The 22,199-nt window shown below is 48.6% G+C and overlaps 11 protein-coding genes and 1 non-coding gene across 12 annotated transcripts; 6 read left to right on the top strand and 6 right to left on the bottom strand.

The window, feature by feature from the left end:
* Positions 1-62: 62 nt before the first annotated feature.
* On the bottom strand, positions 63-735 carry RhiXN_02231 (pre-mRNA-splicing factor CWC18; the record flags this gene model as incomplete). Its single annotated transcript, XM_043322050.1, has 4 exons — positions 63-181; positions 244-355; positions 409-565; positions 623-735. The coding sequence occupies 4 exons, from the start codon at positions 733-735 to the stop codon at positions 63-65; spliced, it is 501 nt and encodes a 166-aa protein (XP_043187873.1).
* Positions 736-904: 169 nt separating this feature from the next.
* RhiXN_02232 (amidophosphoribosyltransferase) lies at positions 905-2,805 on the bottom strand (the record flags this gene model as incomplete). The annotated part of the gene is made up of 5 exons (XM_043322051.1): positions 905-1,376; positions 1,433-1,532; positions 1,589-2,384; positions 2,437-2,522; positions 2,580-2,805. The coding sequence occupies 5 exons, from the start codon at positions 2,803-2,805 to the stop codon at positions 905-907; spliced, it is 1,680 nt and encodes a 559-aa protein (XP_043187874.1).
* A 364-nt stretch (positions 2,806-3,169) lies between these two features.
* Positions 3,170-4,633, top strand: RhiXN_02233 (Nucleoprotein TPR; the record flags this gene model as incomplete). Its single annotated transcript, XM_043322052.1, has 6 exons — positions 3,170-3,203; positions 3,265-3,494; positions 3,555-3,672; positions 3,724-3,924; positions 3,980-4,240; positions 4,296-4,633. 6 exons carry the CDS (start codon positions 3,170-3,172, stop codon positions 4,631-4,633), a joined length of 1,182 nt encoding a protein of 393 aa, XP_043187875.1.
* A 135-nt stretch (positions 4,634-4,768) lies between these two features.
* RhiXN_02234 (asparaginase) lies at positions 4,769-8,448 on the bottom strand (the record flags this gene model as incomplete). Its single annotated transcript, XM_043322053.1, has 12 exons — positions 4,769-5,500; positions 5,555-5,823; positions 5,874-5,891; positions 5,946-6,020; positions 6,075-6,185; positions 6,237-6,303; positions 6,360-6,392; positions 6,449-6,585; positions 6,642-6,681; positions 6,745-7,136; positions 7,903-8,296; positions 8,344-8,448. 12 exons carry the CDS (start codon positions 8,446-8,448, stop codon positions 4,769-4,771), a joined length of 2,373 nt encoding a protein of 790 aa, XP_043187876.1.
* Positions 8,449-8,477: 29 nt separating this feature from the next.
* On the bottom strand, positions 8,478-8,981 carry RhiXN_02235 (cytoplasmic protein; the record flags this gene model as incomplete). Its single annotated transcript, XM_043322054.1, has 2 exons — positions 8,478-8,552; positions 8,601-8,981. 2 exons carry the CDS (start codon positions 8,979-8,981, stop codon positions 8,478-8,480), a joined length of 456 nt encoding a protein of 151 aa, XP_043187877.1.
* A 368-nt stretch (positions 8,982-9,349) lies between these two features.
* Positions 9,350-10,391, top strand: RhiXN_02236 (Brix domain protein; the record flags this gene model as incomplete). The annotated part of the gene is made up of 5 exons (XM_043322055.1): positions 9,350-9,545; positions 9,600-9,762; positions 9,809-9,887; positions 9,940-10,177; positions 10,237-10,391. 5 exons carry the CDS (start codon positions 9,350-9,352, stop codon positions 10,389-10,391), a joined length of 831 nt encoding a protein of 276 aa, XP_043187878.1.
* Positions 10,392-12,356: 1,965 nt separating this feature from the next.
* Positions 12,357-15,322, top strand: RhiXN_02237 (major facilitator superfamily transporter; the record flags this gene model as incomplete). Its single annotated transcript, XM_043322056.1, has 12 exons — positions 12,357-12,508; positions 12,563-12,929; positions 12,979-13,042; positions 13,098-13,191; positions 13,257-13,498; positions 13,548-13,577; positions 13,644-14,222; positions 14,282-14,790; positions 14,845-14,959; positions 15,054-15,067; positions 15,136-15,144; positions 15,209-15,322. 12 exons carry the CDS (start codon positions 12,357-12,359, stop codon positions 15,320-15,322), a joined length of 2,289 nt encoding a protein of 762 aa, XP_043187879.1.
* Positions 15,323-17,315: 1,993 nt separating this feature from the next.
* On the top strand, positions 17,316-17,855 carry RhiXN_02238 (uncharacterized protein; the record flags this gene model as incomplete). The annotated part of the gene is made up of 4 exons (XM_043322057.1): positions 17,316-17,362; positions 17,421-17,461; positions 17,515-17,664; positions 17,725-17,855. 4 exons carry the CDS (start codon positions 17,316-17,318, stop codon positions 17,853-17,855), a joined length of 369 nt encoding a protein of 122 aa, XP_043187880.1.
* A 460-nt stretch (positions 17,856-18,315) lies between these two features.
* On the top strand, positions 18,316-19,292 carry RhiXN_02239 (ubiquinone biosynthesis monooxygenase COQ7; the record flags this gene model as incomplete). Its single annotated transcript, XM_043322058.1, has 7 exons — positions 18,316-18,375; positions 18,437-18,492; positions 18,557-18,673; positions 18,791-18,859; positions 18,895-18,954; positions 19,017-19,182; positions 19,230-19,292. The coding sequence occupies 7 exons, from the start codon at positions 18,316-18,318 to the stop codon at positions 19,290-19,292; spliced, it is 591 nt and encodes a 196-aa protein (XP_043187881.1).
* Positions 19,293-19,442: 150 nt separating this feature from the next.
* On the bottom strand, positions 19,443-20,463 carry RhiXN_02240 (uncharacterized protein; the record flags this gene model as incomplete). Its single annotated transcript, XM_043322059.1, has 5 exons — positions 19,443-19,804; positions 19,867-19,923; positions 19,980-20,144; positions 20,194-20,288; positions 20,342-20,463. The coding sequence occupies 5 exons, from the start codon at positions 20,461-20,463 to the stop codon at positions 19,443-19,445; spliced, it is 801 nt and encodes a 266-aa protein (XP_043187882.1).
* A 193-nt stretch (positions 20,464-20,656) lies between these two features.
* RhiXN_12466 lies at positions 20,657-20,751 on the top strand. Its single transcript has one exon. It is a non-coding gene; the product is annotated as a tRNA-Leu (tRNA).
* A 324-nt stretch (positions 20,752-21,075) lies between these two features.
* RhiXN_02241 (uncharacterized protein) lies at positions 21,076-21,974 on the bottom strand (the record flags this gene model as incomplete). Its single annotated transcript, XM_043322060.1, has 7 exons — positions 21,076-21,156; positions 21,211-21,521; positions 21,572-21,614; positions 21,668-21,677; positions 21,743-21,806; positions 21,859-21,917; positions 21,967-21,974. 7 exons carry the CDS (start codon positions 21,972-21,974, stop codon positions 21,076-21,078), a joined length of 576 nt encoding a protein of 191 aa, XP_043187883.1.
* Positions 21,975-22,199: the final 225 nt, after the last annotated feature.

Genomic DNA, 22,199 nt, shown 5'->3' on the forward strand with positions numbered 1-22,199 from the left:
ATATTAGAGAGCAAGCATACGAATTACACGTGGTAGATCCTACAACAACAGTCATGAAGACTTTAATCCTCGTCCGAATCAGCGTCTTCTCCCTCAATGTCCTGGTCGTTGGCTTTTTGGGCTGCGCTCAGCGTGGCGGCGAGATCAGTGGGTACCTCTTTTTGACCGGACAGTCGTTGCCCTGTACATCAAAATAGTTCTGTAGTTCAGTACAAGGGGGCGAAAAGACAGTTGGTCACTTACGAATAAGCGTATGTATCGCTCGCTGTGTTTGACGTTCGAGCTTGACAAGTTTCTTGTCCAAGTCTCGTTTCAAATCCCAGTTTGGCCGTTTGGGTGCGATGTTTGTCAGATCCTAAACATGCAATCAATCGACATATTCCTAGCTGTTGTGAACACGGTACTCACAAGCTCCTCCTCCCTCTTTTGCTCGTCGTCTGCAATAATTAACTCCGCCAGACCAGCGACCTGCTTCTCCACAGTGTCCTCTTCGTCGGTAGCATCTTTCTTCTTGATAACTTTCCGAGCATCCGCGTCAAAGTTTCGTTGCTTGATCTGGGGGAGGCTGGTCGCACACGTTTAACTAACCCAACAGCGTATGTTTAAGAATTGAATAACACACCCTGGAACCTCTGTATTATCCCCAAGCTTTTTCCGCCTGAGCGCAAGGAGCCTAGTCTTGCGGAGCTCGGATTCTTCCGCAAGTGAGGGAACTGGTGCTGTCGCGGTCGGCATGAAGAGTCTCGAGCCAGACTGCTGAATGACCGCCCAGCGCTTGGTTGTCACGAACGATGTGAAATTATATAATTCATGCATTCATCATCAACAAAACTTGGATATACAGACTCGAGGGCAAAATAAGAAAAGAAAAAAAAATAGGCATAAGTTCGAAATTACTCTATGTTTATGATGGAGATGTGACTCCCTCCTTTGCAGGCCTGGAGAAGCTATTGTAGAGCCCGATTGTCTCATCAGCGCCATTGAGGGGACCACTACACCCAACAGGGACTTCCAAGCGCTCCCTGATCCCGTTGACATGTGGTACACCGGACCCAGCGGTCTCCGCACCACTCCCATTCTCTCCTGCGAATACCGAGTCTCCGTTTGGTTTCCCTTTGGCAGTGTCGTTTCTGAGATCCTCAAGCCATTGTAGGTAACGCTCTGATACGCCGCCGGTGACATATTCTCCGGTGAATACACTACAATCGAACTGAGTGATTGAGGGATTGAGTTGTCTAACGGCGCCAACAAGGTCCGGGAGGGTTTGGTAGATGACCAGATCAGCTCCGATAGCTTCAGCGACTGAATCTGGGGTGCGACCATGCGCAACAAGTTCTTGCCTGGATGGCATGTCGATACCATAAACATTAGAGTGTCTGAGAGGGGCGTCAGTCAACATCTCTCATGAATTTTTTGAAAGAAAGGTAATTACCGGATAGGAGGTGCACACGAGGCGAATATAACTTTCTTTGCACCGACATCCTTGGCCATCTGCACGATTTCCTTGGAGGTTGTTCCCCTAACAATCGAATCTTTTGTGGAACAGCGTAAGTTAGTGTACCAGATATATGCATGGCCCATTACCCACCATCAACCAGAAGCACATTCTTGCCCGAAAATTCCAACGCCATTGCGTTCAGTTTACGTCGGACGTTCTTTCTCCTCTCTGTCTGACCTGGCATGATGAATGTCCTTCCAACGTATCGATTCTTGACAAACCCTTCCCGGTACGGGATATTCAATTTTTGAGCAAGCTCTAAGGCCGCAACACGAGAGGTATCCGGCACGGGAATAACCACGTCGACTTGAATTCCTTTTTCGTCCAAGACTTTGCGAACTTCAGATGCAAGAGCCTCGCCCATGGCCATACGAGACCGATAGACGCTAATGCCATCCAAAACAGAATCCGGACGGGCCAGGTATACATACTCGAAAATGTCGGGCGCAAACGGAGTCTTGGAAGAATCGGGTCCGACGAGCCGATGAGACTTGGAGTGCCGTGTTAGGATGATAGCCTCGCCGGGACGAACATCAGTCCAATCGGTGAAGCCGGCTGCATCGGCGACAACGCTTTCGCTAGCTACAATCCAGTCTTCTCCCCTTCGTGCGAACCCAAGCGGACGAATACCGTTGGGGTCACGGAACGCGATAATACCGAAACCGGCAAGCATAGCTACGCAGGCGTATGCACCACGGGCCGTACCCATGAGGTCTCGAATAGCCGTGAAAATATCCTCCTCGTTGATACGAAATTTGCCCGTCTTTTGGAGGTTGTCGGCAAAGATGTTGAGGAGGACCTCAGAATCAGAGTTAGTATTGATGTGTCTGTGAGCGTCCGCATCGAGGAAACGCTTGAGTTCATGTGTGTTGATCAGATTGCCGTTCTATATACTTGATTAGGTACCACCCAAGGGTAAACAAAGCTCCAATACATACATGAGCAAACACAATTCCATATGGCGAGTTGACGTAGAACGGCTGAGCTTCAGCATGAGCAGATGATCCAGCAGTAGGATAACGCACTACATACAAAGGGTTCTGATGAACACGATCGCAAGCAAGGAGTAAATGTCACTGACCATGGCCTACACCCATCCATCCAAGGAGTGTCTCGACGCTTCGAGTATCGAATACATCGCGTACCATCCCGTTCGCCTTGCATTGATAGAATCTACCACCCCTCCCACAAGTGACAATACCACATGCATCCTGGCCGCGATGCTGGAGCAGACTCAAGCCCTCACATATTTCAGTAGCAGCATGACCATTAGGATTGTGGAGCAGGAGCCCAAGGATTCCGCACATGGCTGCAAATTGTGGGTGAGAGGGGGTGGAGAAAGTCGGGACAAAATTTAAATTTGACTTTACTCCGGGCAAATTTGGAAAGTAAATTTACCCAAGCAGATCGCTGATCTGCTATTCACGTGGGAGTCAGGTTCCGATAGATATGGGTATCCCAGAATGGGGAGTCTATGACACATTCAAGCCGTGAGAGGGGTCAAGCCCCCCTGGCGCTCAAGAGCCCGAGCACAGTCATCGAGAAAGTGATGTACCGAAGAAACAGTTTCCAATCGCGGCCGACTTGAGTCGGGATGATGGCTGTGCCATCACGTGATTATTGTAGTTTCACGCGAAGGCCTCGAGCTCTTCTGAGTAAACAGCGTCTATAATGTCCACCGCATCGGACCTTGAGATTGTGGATGGTGAGTGTCTTCATGTATACTAATATTCCATTACTACGTATGTGAACAACTAGGTTATTAGAAACCCCTGCTCCACACACGCAACTCCCACCTATTAAATCGGCTATCCCAAAGCGCAAGGCTAAGAACTCCAATGGCACTGCTCAACCAGTCTCCTCGGACGCCTCTACTTCCAACAAGAAGCCCAAATCAAACAATAATTCAAGCAACGGGAACTCTGGGGCTCCGAGCAAGGCTGTTATGGATGCTCTAAGGCAGGAGAACGAAGAGTTGAAGAAACAGTTGGCCGAGGTGAGCCCAGTCCACTCTGAACTAGAGGTTTATGAGCAAACATAAAGTGCGGACCTCTAGTCCAATAAAATGGTCGACAGATTTCAAGAGGACTTTGCCAAGCTTCAGAATCTACGACTTACTGCACCAGAGCAAAGCCTCCGAGAATACATAATGAAGGCCGAGGAACGGGAAAAACGTACGCCACCCAGCTGTTGTCTCTTCTTCGGCACGCTCACTCCTACCATAGAACTAATCGAACAAAATCAAATGCTCGTGGATAATGTGCCCATATTGGAGAGGCTCTTAAGACCACATGAATCTGGAACCATAACTCTCTTGACTCGAGAAGAAACGGATGGGAAACTCCTTGGCTATAAGAATGAGATAACTCAACTCCGTACTCAGGTGGAAAACCTCAAGCAGGAGCTGAAATCAGTATCAAAGTCCTGTAAGCCCGCTCTTTCGCCATTTCAGACCCTTGTGCTCAATTGAATTGGCACTAGTAACCAATACACAGGTCGAACTTGACGAAGAGATCAAGCGGAGCCAATCACTTAGTCAACAGCTCTCAGACAGACCTGTAAAGCGAGGGATTGAGTCTGCGACTGGCAAAGAAAAAGAAAAAGAACTTGTAATGAATCAGCTCAAGCTTGCATTTTACGAAGACTTGACGACTATCAAAGTTCACAATACCAAGCAATTCCAGTCCGACCAGTATGGCCTTGTAACAGAGATGGAGTGTGACTGCACTACTTATCAAAAAAGTATGTTTCGTCTCAACATTTCTGTTCCGGCCCCAGAATCTAACATACAATGCAGCGCTCTACTTTAAACTTCACATGTATAAAACTCCGGCCATAATTGACGGAGAACCTGATCCGAATACGCTGGTCGATACTGTGCGGTATTTTCCCATAGGCTTGGAAAACGAAAAGGACGACGAGTTCTTGAAAGGGCTCGGAATTCTCGTTGAGCCTTTTACGTTCGTCAAAGAACATGGGCCTTTCGACCGACAAATGTGGGAATTCTGTATGGAGATCAACAACGGTGTTACGCGGTGGAGAGACGGAGGCGATGAAGAGGAGGAGGAAGAGGAAGAAGAGGTAGAAGCAATCGACAGAGACGACGAAGCGATTATTGTCGAAGAAGATGACTGAGTATATCCATGCTTTCTTGTAGCAACCAGGTTCTTTGTATTCTTTCTATCATATTGGCTCTGTCAAAGTACACTTTTTTTTTTATTTGGGTTTTACCGTATTCCCTAATTCATTTCAATTTACCCATGTTGTCCTTCAATTCACTTCGAGACCTGCAAGCTTCCAAATCTCCTGCTCTTCCTTCCCTCCGGATATACCAATACCCAGTGCAACCCGCTTGTCCGTCTCACCCAGATGCGCACCGGCCTCGACCAGCATCTGGACAACTTCCCGTGCCCGCACCCTCGCAGCGTAGAACAGGCATGTATGATCTAGTGCATCCCGCACATGCACCAGCGCTCCAACCTCCAACAATGCACGGGTGCAGCGAGTCGAACCTTGTAGTGCAGCTGTATGCAAAGGTGTGTGCAACGAACCAGGTAACGGTGCATTGGCCGCACCCTGTGCGAACTGGTTAGGCCCACCCAGGTGATGATGGGGGTGTTCGGCTGTTGGAGTCCCATGGGCACTTTGCGGAGGTCTGTGGCGTGGATGAGATGCAGTATTCGCGACGCTCGCTGGATCGTCCCTCGCAACGGCCAAATGCATTAAATATGGCAAAAGAGCAAGCTCAGTGCTGTTTGCGTGAGAGGCAGTTGTGCTCCATGGAGCCGTTCCAGTTGAATCGTTGCTAGGCTTAGAGTGTTGAGAAAGGCGTAAGATTTCAGATAGAAGATCTTGAATCGAGTCGAGTGCAGTTGTAGTTGGACGAGTGAGGGGAGTTGGGAGTGTCAGCTCTCCTCGTAGAGGCTGAGATACTAATTCTCGAACTCCTTCGGGAGTCAGATCTTTCTTGGATAATAGATATGCCAATTTGGCCAGAGCGCACTAAACCCACCAACTACATCAATTTTAGTTCAATCAGTTCGAACACGTACTTACCTCGGGTGTCATATCTCCTCCGGGCACAACCCCGCATTCGGCCAAAGTCCTTCCGGTATCATATGCAGGCGAGACCGAACCCTTTGCGCACTGAGAAATAGCAACTATCACCACTCCCCTTGCGCACGCCTCTCTTAGTGCATCTAAGAGATCTGGTCGTTGGGGTGCGTTTCCGGCGCCAAAGGTCTCAAGCACGACGCCTTGGAGGGGTGGCGCAAGAAACGCCCGGACAATGGGTGTTGTTATACCCGGAAAGATGCGAAGGGTCGCTGAGGCGAAGTTAACAAGGTGCAAGAGGCGGAGTAGCATTCGTCCTTACCAACGTCGACGCACATATCTAGTTCAGAGTGTGAGTTACGGGGGAGGTACGAAGGATATATGCTATCGTTACCTTTGTGAGCCCTAAATCGCTGCATACTATTCGACCTGATAACCTCGCCCCAATTTACCACGATATCGATGCCAACTATAGCCTTGCATTAGAATTTTAGACTCTGATGGGGAGAGACCTCGTCCATACCGTTCACAAGTGGTGGAAAATTAGGACTCGCAAATGCGTTCAAATCAAAAGACGAGACTTTTGATACGCGGTTCCCTCGGAAGAGTGTGTGGTTGAAGTACAAACATACCTCTGTTAAGCATAAACTCAATATATAAAAGCTGGAGGATAACAGGCACTGACCTGGGATCACATACTGCCCCGCAATAGACAGTGCTCCAAGAAGATTCTCGATTCCGTCGTTCCTCAGCTAAAGCACCCTGTCAGTTTCTTTTCTCATCCCAACCCGAAAATTTGGCAGCGTACTTGAGAAAGTGGAATTTGAGCACCGGTAATAATCTACTCCTGTATTCCGTCAAACAGATTCAAGAAGTAACTCGCAAAAGGGCACGTACGACAGTCTTTCCCAAATCTTCCAGCAGGAAGCTCAGTGCGCTAGAAGTGTAGCACATCGTATCCGTTCCGTGGAGGACGATAAATCCATCATAGGTACTGTAATTCAGCTCGATTTCCGTAGCAATCGCCAGCCAATCTGGACTCTCTCGTCAGTGATAAGGCAAAGGAGGCGAGTGGAATAAAGTCCTTTACCTTCTGGGCGCATATTGCTACTATCCAGCAAGGGCTGCCACTACCTTATCTTATCAATACACACCTTCTTTGAAACGTGAACGGATAAACCTCTGGTACTTACCTCCAAAATAGCATACCTGACCCTCTTCGTATTCCCTCCTACAGCTTTACTCCGGGGTGTAACAAGACTAGGCAGATACCCTTCATAGTATCCGTCCTTTTTCACCTCGCCATCACGTACATTCTGGCGCCGAATCGGTCTCGAAGACCGTACGAGCAACTCGGGTTGGTGGTTTCCTGCTTCGCCCGCCATCGCTACCGACGGAGTGGAGTTGCCCGAACGATTCGACCATTGACGATAATTCGCAACATTGCTCGCATTGGAGAATAAGGATGCGCCTTCGGGGTCGTGGAATCTAGCTTGGGCACGGAGTGTTTGTGTGAGGAAAGAAGGGCTCGGGGGCGTAGCTTCCCACTTCATTGACAAGCATTCCAATCGTTCCTGTATTCGAGCTGGGTTAAGGATAAGCTTTTTTTTAGACAGATAGGAGGAACATGCCCCCTGTGTAAATGATCAACACCCTCGACTCGGAGTCCCCTATACCTGAGATAGGTATTGATGGGAGTTTTAGTGTAGGATGTGCGGGCATAGCGATGTGGTAGTTTGAGAGCAAAGGTGTGATGAAATGAATCGGACAATGTCCGAAATGTGAAGCGAAGCCTCAACGGAGTGTATAATAAATCCAATATACCCTCAGCGAATTCAGTTAAGAATAGATCCAATAGAGTTCGATTGGGCAGTTTTTTTGCCTCGAGTTGTTGAACGTGCCTCCTTGTCAAGCTACAAGTACTTACTGCGTACATGATGGATTATAATTTATATGCGTCACCGTCTCACTTTGTAGATCGGTCAATCCAAAACCGCATGGGAGATGTAAGGCAGAATAGCTCGCGAATTATCACAACAGGACCAAAATCTGGGCCGAAAATATGAGAAAAAACAGGACAACATAAACATATGAAAGAGCTAAATAAAATGCAGGCCCAAGACACAGCTCGGGTCTTTGGTCCAAAATGAAAGACTGATACATCGTATTAGGTTGAGCTGGTGCCGTTCTGAGCGTTTGCAAGCTGCTTTTGTTTTTCTTGTTCAAGGCGCTGTTGCAAGATCCTAAAATGAGAATCACACACAAGGTTGAGAAGATCACGGAAACTCACGTGGTACAACAGATTCACGGCCATCTGGATGTTTTGCGGCTGGCCTGTAATTATGACCAACCGTTCATTTGGGTTACCCTGCGCCGTTCCGGGAGGGCCTTGCACCCCGGCTCCATAATTCTGATCTGGCTGGCACTCAAACTTCTAATCTCGTTGATTTTACTACCTCCCTTTCCGATTATGCATCCGACCAAATCATTGGGTATGTATATTTGCTGGGTTTGCGGAGGACCAGGAGGGTAAGGAGCTGGGGCTGGTGGCGGTGGGTAGCCGTAGTAACCTGAGTAAGTAGGAGTTGGTGCATATCGGGGGCCGCGGGACGAAGTTCCAGATGGACGGTAGGTGGATGTCGAGCTGCTGTGTGGTTGTCGTTCAGCAGCTTCGATAAGAATGTTTCCGACGTAATAGGTTGCGATATGAATGGCGTCTGCTACTCCGGACACGCTCAAGATTCGCTGCAGCCCTATGAGATCGATAATAGCGGTAAAATGATTTAACGAACCTCGGTCGACCCTGGAAGCATGCCCTCACTCGCGTTGAGTTTTGCCCCACTTGCATCTTGAATTTCCTTTATTTTACTGCCCCCGCGGCCAATGACACTACCCATCCTCGAGTGTGGGATAATAAACTTGATGGTTACTGCGCGACTGCCGGGACGGAGGGTGTGTCAAAGGGCTCATCGTTGATGCGACGCACAATTAATCCGAAGCTCTAGGCTGGGTGTTAATGCGAGGATAAATTGTGTGGAATGGAACTGACCTTGGAAACCGCGTCAAGTGGACCGCTAACGTTCAAAATTCGTTCGGGATTTCCTGGGATACTTTCGGAGACCATGACCCTGGCACCGCTCTTTTCTCTGATTTCGTTGACATGTTTGCCGGCCTTGCCAATGATAATCGAGGCGTCCTGTGTGACAATGAGGCAACGCATGTGGATCTGGGCGGCGGGTGGTGCGGGTGGGTCTGAATCCTTTTTGGACGCGGAGGCGGGGGAGGCAGGAGCGGATTCGTGTTCATCTTTTTTGGAGTCGGAGCGTGGCGATGCAGGGGCACCGGTGTTGACGCGCTTGTGGGACTGTTGGTGGGTGTCCGAGTCAGAAGGCGAGCGCGAACGCTTGCGGACTTCGGTCGTGTCTGGCATGAAAACAGATAAAATGGATGGGGTGCGAGGGAAAGAAAAGGAATTTAATGTCCAATTACACGGGGTAAATTGGAGGGAATTGTGTTGGATTGAATTGGATTGGATTAGATTGCGAGCTGGTTAGCGTCTGGACCACTTAGTAGCAGGCGGCGCGCGACTAGGACGACGATGGGGTGTCTGGTTATAGAACGATGGGGGGTCAAGAGATGGGCATGGAGAGTGGATCAATTCACAGCCAATCCATACCTTGTCCTACACCTTGGTGTCGTCGACAACTGTCAAGTGGCACTGCATCATGTGATCACACAAACAATAGGACCCTATTGACAATTGCATTTAGATTTTACTTTTACTTCATTTCCTCCCCCATGTCCTCTCTCCTCAAGGCTCAGACTGCGAATGCCAAGGGCAAGGGCAAGCGCCCAGCCAACGATGAGGGCGAGGCTGGTCCTCCGCGCAAGAGAAACAAACAACGAGTGTTGCTGCTCTCGTCTCGGGGAATCACCCACCGCATGCGCCATCTCATGGGCGATCTGGAGGCTCTCTTGCCGCATATCAAGAAGGGTAAGTATCATATACTCTTGAGTCACTTACAGCTCTGATTACTATGGTATGCAGACTCCAAGCTAGACTCCAAAAACCACCTCCACCTCCTTCCCGAACTCGCAGACCTCCACAACTGTAACAACACTCTCTACTTTGAAGCACGACGTCACGAAGACCTCTATCTCTGGGCTGCCAAGACACCAAACGGCCCAAGTGTCAAAATGCATGTCAAAATGTGCACACAATGGATGAATTAAAAATGACTGGAAACTGCTTGAAAGGAAGTCGAGGACTCTTGAGTTTGACCCAGGATTCGATAGCGGCGAGCATTGGAAACTCATCAAAGAGTTATTCACGCATGTAAGTCCAACGCATCTACCCGTACTCAACCACCCGTCTCATCGTTGGACAGATTTCGGAGTTCCGCCCACTGCTCGCTCGAGCCAAACCATTCATCGACCACATTCTTACGTTTTCCATAGTCGACAACAAAATCTGGTTTAGAAACTTCCAAATAATCGAAAAGGATCCACTTAAACCCAATGGTCCCCCTGAGACCTCACTCGTTGAAATTGGTCCCAGGTTTGTGTTAACGCCCATAAGGATATTCGAAGGTGCATTCGGTGGAGCGACTGTATTCTCTAATCCTGGTGAGTGTCTGAGCCCATTTAATTGGTGAAACGAAAGCGCTAATGCACTATGGCGATAGAATTTGTGAGCCCCGCAGCCGTCCGGTCCCAGATCAAGCGAGAACAGGGAGAAAAGTACCGTGCTCGCAAGGAGGGCGAGGCGGAACGCAATACAAGGAGAGAGGAAAGGAGGCGAGAAGAAGACGAGTTGGCGGTCAGGAATGTATTTGCATAGTAGTGCTAGACTTGGACATCGTTTTTGTGAGACACTTGTGTGGTACTGGATTATGAGCTATCGATGGACAAGTGAACATCAAACTTAAGTTAGTGGCGAGACAGTAAACGAAAATTATTGGTACTCGTATTAAGTTAGAGTGAACTTAGGCTAATTAAGTTTGGCATATACGTATTTCATGGTTACCGAGAAGACAACAGAATGAGCCACAAAAACCGGAGATACCATCGGAGCCCGCATACAACTTCCGTTTACTTTCATCCAAGGTTTATCGGACGTATAGCCGGTGGGTGCCTGTACCTTGAGAACCCCGGACAGGAATACCGACTGAGTCGTAACTTATTACCGAAGCTCTCAAAACATGCACCGGGAGCAATCTTAAACTTGTTCATCAAATGTTGTCTGTCGGGTCGAGATGACGCCTCCAAGCTTCTCGTGATATGTCTACAGACCGGTCGGTTGACAAGAGGATTATCACATAGCCTGACCATTTTTGTGAGGCCAGGCCTGGCTCGACGGCCTGAGCAGTTGGGCACGCAAACTTTAGGGGGCCCTACTCTTAGTATAGTTCGAATTTTCCAATCGATCACTCAAGATCCTGGGAGCTATATCGTGAGACCATGGGGACACCTCATTTGAGCGGACGCTTGGCGGGACAAACGGACATACCGCAGCATTGAAGGATAGAAGAGATTCGGGCTCGGTCACTTACAAAATCAGTCAAAGCTTTACCGATACTTTTGAGCTTTTGCGCTCGTTAAGATTCAAGTTGACAACTGAGCCCCCGATGCCTAGAGCAATAAATCCATCCGCACAACCAAGGGAGTAAACATCGGTATACAATGCTATTTTCTGCTAATTTGAGGATCGGTACTATTATGACACGATGCAAACGATTTATTGGGCTCTAATACACTCTCGACCAACTCTATAAATTACTGAGACGCTTTTGGAGCACATAACCCCAGAATATGGATAATGGGACCATCAAAACCCTGTACCGCATATAGTCACATTGTTGGAACTGGTACTAACTCTAACAAGTGTATGCTCTCCAGGGATAACTTTGTTAGATTGAGGGGTATATAACTAGTGTTCCACCCAAGCTGCATCTGGCATCGCCATTCAGAGCCGTACCCTAGTTTTCCTGAAGTTGGTGTGTAGATAGTTCTGTGAGTGAATGATACCGGGCAGACGTGAGTGGTGACGCGAAGTGTGTCCGAGAGTCTCGGATACCAGTAGAGGTATTGAAAGCAAAGTTTTCGCGTGAGGGATAGACTAGTGTTCCTCCAAGATCTAAAAGACCGATAGAGTGTCACAAATGTTACCCCAAATTGACAAAATCTTTTTATTAGAAGATTAACATGGTCTTCGCGAAAAAAGCAACAGCAACAGAACTATACCTCCAGACTCTGCGTCATGTTGAGACTTTTCGGCAAGTACCACCAGAATCGCATTAGACTACCACTATAAAACCCGAATAACGTTTACAACTAAACCTATGACGTATTTAGCCAGATTGGCACTGCAGAACATCAGATACCGGTGTACTAAAGGCTCGAAACGCCCCCTACTTTTTGAGGGTCGGATCAAGGCAAAGATTTACGAGGCTACAGTATCCATTCTAGGGTGTATGAGCCGCCTATCATCGCGCAATATAATCACGGAAAATGCCCGGGGCGGAATAATGTGGAAAAGCACCCAAACAGCATCGTCAATCTCCTCGAAATAAGGATGATCTGACGTGGTCTGACAAGCTCAAGTTTGATGATCGCTCTGATCGCTTATTCGCTTACACAAGCTTTGGTACTCAGTTCAGCTGGCCAACTCGAACACTCAGATACCCAAATAGGGGGCGGGCGATCTACCCGTAAATTTCAAATTGGGTTTTCTTTGGCTCTGGTGGCGATACTGAATTCGGATACAAACAAAGCGCGCCATTTATGCTTCACAGTATGTCACAGAATGAGGATCTTTTTCTTGCTCTTCGGTCTTATCATCCCCGTCGCATATCTCGCGCAGCTAAATATGCGCGATCCATTAAGCCAATCGGGTATCCAATCCCCGCATAAGGACTATGGCAACAGCGTAGTGGACTCCCCCTATTCTCCCCAGAGGTGAATCACAAATATCACAGCAGCCGCAAAAGCCCCTATATGCTTGTTCAAAAGTGTATTTAAGAGACCGGATAGATCGGATTTTGAGCCCACGACATCCAAAGCGAGTATCCCACTGACTGTCATGAACTCGAGTAACGATCCTATTGATGACCCTCAATCACCGTTAATCCCTGGTAAACGCCCGCCTCCTGTACGCGTCTCCTTCTCGCGTCAGACCCATAGATCGAGGAGTCGACTCACGAACATCGATAATGCCCCGCCGACGTCCGGGCCTATCGGCGGAGGTGGAGTTCCTCTTGGTGATCGCGTACATTCGGTTCCAGAATCTACTACAAGGATGAGCATGGCTATTCCGACAGGCTTACCTAGTCCAGAGGCTACACCTCTGCCAATCGTTCCGCTAATCGTGCTATGCATTGTGAGCCGTTGTTCAACCTTGTTTGAGTGTAGGAGACTGAGCCCCCCAGACTCTGATGGGGGAATTTCTAAGTGCAAATGTATCTGCTCCATGGGCTTTCTTCTTGGTCGAGAGTGAGTTGTTCTAACATCTGGGATGAAATATTATCCATTGAATTGTTCGGACCAGGCTTCGGAACCTTCGAACCGACCGAGGTCGGCTTATGGACTGGTATTCTCGTCTCGGTCTTCTTTATCTCTCAGTTCCTTACTTCTCTTCTCTGGTGCGCCCTCGACATTATCGCGCCAGAAACCAATTCCGTTAGCTAACCAATAGCAAACCACACAGGTCCAGCCTTGCGGAGCGTTTCGGACGACGCGTCGTACTAGTCTCATCACTCCTTGGAAGTGGATTCACATGCATTGCATTTGGAATGTCCAAATCATTTAAGTTTGCTGTTTTCGTTAGACTTCTGCAAGGCGCGTTTGGTGGAGCTGTTGGCGTGGCTCGCGGAAGTGTCGCATTGATCTCGGATTCGAGCAACGAAGCTCAAGTGTATGCCATTTTGGGATTTTGCTGGGGATTAGGAGGTATGTATACTTACATCCCCTGGTTTTCCGCTAATCTCCGAATTTGTAGGTGTGGCTGGCGCGATCATTGGGGGCGTTTGTGAGTTGAAAGTCCGTTCGTCGGAGCGCAGATCAGAATACTTACTTGTGAATATAAACATGATAGTCGAAAATCCTACCAAAAAATGGGATTTGTTCGCCCGCCTACCCGTGTTTGTCGAGTTCCCTTACCTGTTACCTACCCTTGTAGCCGCATCCATCACCATTAGTGGCGGGCTTTTGGCATTAACTTTGGATCACGATGGAGGACCTCGACCTCGTTCTGGGATAATATCTGCAAACACTGAAGGAACTAGTGCAGCTGAAATTGGGGCCCTCCCAGTTGAGCATTCTCCGACGAGGGGCCTGAACGAAGGCTCTGTTCTCAGGGGTAATTCGACTCTCGAGACATGCTCGATTGAATATGGAACGATGAACAACATTGAACAGGCTGAAATCAACAGATCCGGTATACCTTTTGGCGAGCGTACCTGGACTCTGTCATCTGCCGTAAGTGGGAACTCTGGGTATGGCGAGCCGTATCGCAGCCATTTTGGGAATGGGTTCCGCCACAGGTTCAGCACAGCAAGCTTGGTTGCAGCTGCCGCAAGGCGCCGAGCAGGAATTGATGAGGATCTGGGAGGTATGCGCATCGGAAACGACTCCGAGGGACAGGAAGCGCGCTTGGCAGAACGGATGGTTATGGGTGAGTTGTATGTTCTCGAGTCAAATGTGAAACTTGACCTAATCAAGAGTATTGTATAGCGAATGAATTGACGGTGACGTCTATTGGTGACCTATGGGTCGCTTCTGCGCTCACTATGGATGTGGATGATGATGACTTGTGTGATTTTGATGATCAACTCGCACCTTCTATGGATGGCCCAGCGATTCCCTCAAATTCGGTAAGGGCCGCACCAATCACAGATTATCGCGCGCGCTCGGCTTCCGCCACTCGTCGTGTGGCGCCAACAGTGAATGGGAATACTTTGCCCCGCGACAACCGACCACACTCGCTCTCGCTCTCGGCCAACAACAGTGTTAGTCGGTTTCGATCAAACTCTTATCCCACTATCCTTGAAAATACCGGTTTACGGTCACCTTCCCTCGGTCTCAATGCGCCTAATGCGAGTGGTATTGTCGCAGGAAATGTGGTAAACATCGATATGTTGCAACCTATCATGGAGGGGAAGCCTGTAGCCTATGATTTACAGGGCTCCGAATTAGCGAAAGCGTCATTTTTTTCTCAGTTACCATTGATTATCATATTTCAAGTAAGTTAGAGTGCACGGTACTATCTATCTCTCGGAACTTACCTATTTATCTAGTACGGCCTCCTAGCTCTTCACAGCACGGTCCATGATCAAGTATTTATGTCCTATCTTGTATCTAAGCGCGCCCAAGGTGGACTAGGATTAAGTGCAGGTGACTTTGCACAACTCAGTAAGCAACGTGTATCGGTGAAACTGTGAAGATCTCTCTGAAATATCATCTGATTCTAGTTGCCATGATGTGTCTTGCTCAAATCTTTTACCAGTTTTATCTGTACCCGTGAGTGTTACCTTGGCCCTATTTGTCCATGATATAGAAGTTACTTATCCCTGACATCTTCACGATAGAACGATGGGGTAAGTCTTGCCTCGCCTCCCGCCCTTCCTGGTTTGGTTCTGATCGGAATTTCGGCGATACCAGTCCACCACTGGGTCGTTTCTCGCACTTGTCTATGTTTCGATTTGGGGTATTGCTACTTATGTTTTCTTACATATCGGTAACCCTCGCGCGGCCGCTCGCCAAATCAGGTGCTAGTAGGGAAATGGTCATGGCGGGTATGTCCTCGTCATTTCCCAGTGCACGAAGCGAGAAAGTAACCGTGTACTCGCCTTCTAGCGCTGACTTTTAGCACGTAAGTTAACTCTTCTCATATCCGATTACGCGGAAGGTGTACTGAAGATAACCATAAGCGCGGTACGCTATTGCGGAATAACTTTTTCATACACTGCGGTTACTGTGCTTCTCAATTATAGTCAGCGTCTTCATTGTCTTGTGAAACAGGATGCATGGGTTACTAATGAAATGTTGTACAGTGTGCACTCCACAAACAATGGGGCTTGCGAACGGGCTTGCCCAGTCGGTGGTATCACTTGCGCGATTCATGGGACCAGTAAGTAATGGGCAAGGTTGGTCAGTACGATGGCTCACTGTATGCGTTCCATGTAGATATTGGGTGGTTATGTAAGCCACTCATTTAAGTGTTTTGTCGGTTGCTAACAAATTACACTTGTTTGAAAAAGCTTTGGTCTTTCAGTACCCACGCCGACCCAGAAGGCTACGAGTTTGGTTTTTGGTTTTGTGGAGCCTTCTGCGCTCTGGCCCTCCTTCATAGCTTTACATTACACTGAGTAAATTATGCGAGTACTGCACCCGCATTGTGTAGTGTCCATCATATGACCCCTTAATTTAGTTACCTCTCCCACCCTATGTCGACTTATGGTACTTTATACACTCCCCCAAAATTAGCTAGGTTGCCCTGTGACATCGGTTACGAATACGGTGGGGCTTAGACTTCGATATATAGCTCTATCAGTACAGAAGTTAAACTGAATTCATGCAAACTGAATTCCTATAAATGACACTCTTGTCCCACTTAAAAGCGGCCTATGATAACAATGCCGGGACGCCACACGGAAATTGCTTGGGCTGGCCAAATGTAAGTGGTATGGATCCCAAGTTTTGAGTTAAGAATGTCGATCGACCGATGATCGACGTATCGGAAGACCTTGTCAAACAGCGGCCAAGCCACATGGTACCGTCGCTTGATATTGCCATTTGACTCAATCAATCCACGTTCCTAGCTTCATCCGCATGATCAGGGTTCAGAACAATAAACACAGAAACGCGAGACAGGCTCTCGGTCGGGAACCTAGTTGGGATCGGTGTGATTAGTGAACCAGCCCAGCTTCACTGGTTGTTGCCGACTCCCGCTCTATGCGGAATTAAATAACCTATCCGGGGGAGGGTTCCCCAAATTAACCACGGACATAAATTCGGGATACTGCTGGTACTTGTTCCAACCTAGACTCCACCCCCCTGCCCTCGCCCCCACTCAGTCTTTTCAACATGCCTTTCATCAAGGTCTCCAGTGGACTCAAATACACTACCATACCTTCGTGTCCAATCGAGTGAATCCCACGCTCGACCAAAGCAAACCATTGTACTCTTACTTCACCCCCGGTTCTTTGACCTCCACTTTTTCGCGCCTCAGTACCGTGATGCTCGACTAGCCAAGGGTACACCTCGTAGGTCTGAGCACTGAACCCCCTTCTCCCACACTGACACTACTCCGGTCTAGCTTGCGGTAGACCATCACTATCATGGCGAGACGAAATCTAGTATTGATACTAACCATACGACTTCTGGAAGGCAAGTTTGACTTGCTCACACACAGTAACTATAGGCTCACAATGGTGCAACACAGATCGCCAAAGACATCCTTCAAGTTCTTGACACATTGAAGTCAAGAAGGCATATATCTTTGGAAACAGCTTGGCGGACCAATTGCAGTGCGTATGCATATGTTGCAGCCTGAAAGGGTGGCTGCATTGATTCTATGCGCAAAGCACCCTCCCGTCGAGGTAAGCCGCTCCTAAGTGTCCCGACTACGTCTACTTACTTTCCGCTCTTCAGACCCCAGAAAATTTGGAGCAATACAGGTTTCTGAGGTACGCCAACATCCGGAGTTCTCCGCTATCCCCCTCGCTTAAGTGTTAACGACCTTCCCATCCATCTAGGGATGCATGTTATGAGCCCCGCAGACGACGGGTCTGATCATCTTCCATCAGACGTTGTGTGAGTTTAAGTTCCCATAATGTCCCCAATAGTGCAGCTGATTAATAGGTGTGTCCAGCCACGCACTAATGTATATACTTTGGGAGGACCCCACCGCTCGTACGTACACTTTTTACCTCCAGCTGGAATGTAACCGGACCCATTGATTTCAGAGTCGCTTGTTGACGAATGGGGCAACCAGCAAGTTTCGCCCATCAAATCGCAAGTTGATCACGAAATATTCTCTAGTTTATTGGACCGCGAGCCCGTCGAACCACGGCTATGGAAAACCATAACATGCCCTGTTCTCATCCTACATGGAGGTAAATGTTTGCAATGGCATTTCAGACCAAACTCATGGCTAATACCCAATTTCCCTTTAGAGAAAGACGTGCCATACCCACCCGAAGTTGCCCATGATCACTACGCGGCACTACCGAATGCAGCGAGAGCTTCATATAATCCCGGATGCACCTCACTTCTTATCGTGGACGCATCCAGCCATTGTCAATGACTTACTGCAAATTTCCTTGATCGTGTTACGGGAGTCGACAGTCGCCGAGCTGCGACCATGCCGATAGCTAGAGACGCCACAACACCAACCCAGCGGGACTATCCTCCTTTCTCTTCCTTGGATGGCGAGCCTCTGATCCCGGGTCACCGAAGAAGAGGGGATTTTTGGCGCGAGTAGGATTAAAATCCAACTAGGATACTCGGTTAGGGTTAGCATTGTGATAGTAGTGTATTCATTTTATGGTAGTTGGTCTGGGGGTAACTCCAGCGCTTGGTTATCAGTTTCGGCATTTATTCCGTCTTACACACATATACCTGTACATTCAACCCGCGCGCATGTGGAGTTCAAGTGAATAATGTACGCTTATCGCGCCTCAATACAACTTATATATGCATCAGATACCCGTGAACCTGGACCTGATCGTATGCGCCACAATTACCACATAGCCACGTGACGCACGATGCTCGCAATCGCGTTTCCCGAAGCAGACTACCATCGGCCCTGGTACCTTTCTCCATCTGTTTGAATGCCCTTTCTCTCTCGAAAGTTCTGGAGATATTGTGCTGCTGCTGCGGGTTCAGGTCGCGCGCGCATTCATTCCGCTTCTTCAAGCCCAAACCTTGCTTCATCTGCGTACGTGAGAGCACAGGCACCATCCCCTGCCACACATGAACTCCTTCCGACTTGACCCGCCCCCAAAGAGAAGGACTCGAGGCGGCCCTGCGAGTTGACCAGGCTGGTGAAGTAGCAGCCAATTACATCTACATGGGGCAAATGGCAGTCCTGGGAAGTGACCGAAGGTGGGCGGCCTTATCCAAGTAAGTCCGAGTTGGCGGACGTCTCGTCAAACCTTGAAAGATTGATCTCCATTAAACCCCAACAACCTCCCCCCTTGTGAACACAGAACATGTGGGATCAAGAACGTCATCTTTCAGTCATGAACGCGCTCCAAGCTCAACACCGAGTGAAGCCGACGATCCTACACCCGCTAGCACAAGTCGGTGGTGAGTCTGGGTGCCGTAACTGCTTTAATGGGTAGGGAAGCCGCGATGGCCTGCACTGAGGCCGTAGAAACGGTTATTGGAGAACACTATGATGAGTAAGTAATTTCCACGTTCCTGAGTATAATCCTCAGCCACAATCATCAAAGTCAACTCGCAGACTTGATGGATTGAAAACCAAACATCCGAGTATCCCATTGCTCAAGTCTGTCATCGAAGAATTCCGTGATGATGAACTAGAACACTTGGATACTGCGGTAGAGCATCATTCACAGCGGGCTCCAGCTCATGCATTGTTAACTGCTGTGGTTGAAGCAGGGTGCAAGGTGGCCATTGAGTTTGCAAAAAAGTGTAAAAGGTTTAATATACCAAGGGTCATCCCGCCGTTCTTGATTTCTCAATATATAGCGCCTTTGCACTGGATGATTTCGGTTAAAACGGGGTACTTCTCAAGCGCCATTTGTATTCGAAACTTTTTCAACCGGTGTATCGCCATAGAAAATCTTGCCAGTGAAAAACGGGATTAAACGAGAGAATGCATTACGAATGAGAGTACCAGATACAAAACCAGAATCAAATGTCCATTTCAGAACCAAAAGTCCGTCAACTTAAGAGCAATGGCTCCAAGGAGGACAGCAGCACCGCATTCCCCACTCAACGACGCGACCCAGGCAGCGTTGGTGCTGGTAGAAGCTGGGGCAGTTCCGGTTGCAGTACGAGAACCAGTGGCAGCACTGGAGCCCGAAGTAGAAGAGGAAGGAGCGCTCAAGGTGGCAGTGTCAACAGACGATGTGGGTTCTACACTCTGAGTAGCAGTCCCTTGCTCGACAGTAATGTAAGAGCCAGCAACAATACTGCCGAGACCAGCGCTCTTGACATACGCCTCAAAATCGAACTTCTCGATAGAGAGTTGGCGGCAGGAGTAGCCGGAGCAGCGAAGGTAGTGGGCTGTGCGAGAACAAGCAGCATGTAGCGATGAGCGCCAGACCCTTCTGCAGGGAAAGGGCCACCATAGGCAGTGATGTTGGTGCCCGCGCTAGTGTCGAGGGTCCAAGGAGCCGATGTTCCTGTAATTATACGGCTTTAGGGTCTGAAAGATAGGGACGAGCGCGACAAGGCTTACCGGTAGCCTTGACGCCATTGACAAGCCAGTGTCGGGTTTGGCCCTCGGCCTGGCTAGCACCGACATAGTCGGCGTCAATCATGGCAACGGTGTATGTACCGCTGGCAGTAACATCTGGAGATGTCGTGACCGGAGTCAGCGTGAGTTTGGGCTCAGGCTTGACAGCTAAGATTCAATGTATCAGACACTTCATCCTTCTTCAGGAAAACTATACACTCTACCATCGACAGTCTGGGGCTTTCCAGGGTCAATTGCGCGGACCCATAGGTCACTCCTAAAAGAGCTGTAGGACTGAAGGTCGGGAGAGGCCTGAAAAAATATTTTTAAACAGCCAAACGATGTTCGAATCACAAATGACCTACTCAGGGGTGAGCTTAGCATTCTTGAACTGAGCGATAATCGACTGCAGCTGAATAGCTTCGTTTTGAGCAAACGCGTAGGGGGCGACGGCCAGGGCAATGATTGCAGAAGTTTTGAAAAGCATCTTATGAATAGGTTGTGATTGAAGAAGAAGGATCGAAACTAGGGGTGTGTATGGAGAGAGATGAGAAAACACGATCACTTGGCGTTGCAACTTATAGCCCGTGGATCAGTCACACAGCCACCTTTACTCAACCGCCAAGAGTTTATGCCCAAATCACTCAGGATGGAGGTTTTCTACCCAGCCCTTGAGGTTGAGCGGTATAGTGAAGTGGTTAACACGGGAGGTTTAAGTCCATTGGCTGATTTCTCCTGCCGAAAGGCGTCGTGGGTTCGAACCCCACTGCCGCTATATTTTTGTGGCTCTGCACGCCTAGGAATCATATTGAATCTTTACCAAGAAGTATTAGATAAGTAGTATTTGGAACTTGTGTCACTTTGCATACTCTGTAGTACTTATGCGGGGTGTATTGCATTACTGCATCTGCCATTCTACCGTTATATCGAACTACAAAATGCTTACATGCTTATTGATTAAGGCCGAAGATTCATTCACACGTTTTGACTATTATTGAACTTAATTGTTCAAACTGAAGAGTCTAGCAGCAAATCCCCTCAAAACTATTGATTTCGAACCCCCGTACAAGCAGCAATAACATCAAATTAGCATCCAAAGCTACTCTCCACCCAAAAACGCGCCAATGGAGTCTTTTCCACCAGGAGCAGTCCGGACGCGACGCGTCGGTTTGAAGGGTTGCTGTAATAATCATCGTTAAAATCCAAGTACAATCCCATAAGGGAGGCAGCTCACCCCATCGCTATCAACCACCCCTCGATATTCGGGCTCCGGTGAGGCAGGAGTGGGTGCAGCAGGAGCAGCGGTAGGAGCAGCGGTAGTAGCCTTAGCAGAAGGTGCTGCCCACGAGGGAGGCTCATCACCATCTCCCAACTGGATGGACTGTACTCCCCCAGGTACTGTGCGAACGCGACGAGTAGGCTTCCAAGATGAGTCGCCTGGGTTTGACGAAGCGCTCTCGGCCTGGACTGGTGCGGCGCTTGTTTCTACCGGAATAGCTCCAGCGTTCGACGATTCGCCGGAGATGGTACCGAATTCGGCGTATCCTGCGGTACCGTTCAATCTCATTTGAAAACTCTTATAACAGTAAACTCACGTGGAAGTTTGGCAATTTGCGCAAAGTTGGTATCGACGGTTACCTATGCAAAATAAGGCGTTAGACCGCCTAATTATCGCGTAAAATAGCACTTACACCGACGTATCTGCCAACTCACGCCTTAGCGGATAATTGTGCAGGAAAACATATCACAGGAGACGCGAAACTCACTTCAAAAAGTCAATTAGCTGGCGTTTGGTAAACACAATCCTGGTGTCGTCCCAGTCCATGACTCCTGAAACCAGTATTCAGTAACTGACATACAAAGCCCAAAGGGGTCCACCAACCGAGTTTGTGGGGCCATTCCTTTTCCTTTGAACGATCCACAACTTGAATAGGTGTAAATCTAGCGTGTATGGATGAGCATACATCAAGAGCGCTTTTTATGAACGTACTCAGGCATGATTGGTTTCAGTGATAAAGGGCCGTAGGCGATTAAACGTGTGTTGAACAGAGGTGCAAGCAGTGGGTTTATATACCAATGCACTAAGCCTCGTGGTAGTCAAGGCTTGTTTCAGTAGACAAGGGCTGAGTACTATATTCGGTCATGTGAGGTTATTTGGATCGTGTTTACTTCTGTTTACGTGAAATTCGATTAGACTTCCCTTTCCACCTTACCTACCACTCC

Source organism: Rhizoctonia solani, chromosome 16, assembly GCF_016906535.1.
Source record: "Rhizoctonia solani chromosome 16, complete sequence".
Classification (NCBI taxonomy): Eukaryota; Fungi; Basidiomycota; class Agaricomycetes; order Cantharellales; family Ceratobasidiaceae; genus Rhizoctonia; species Rhizoctonia solani.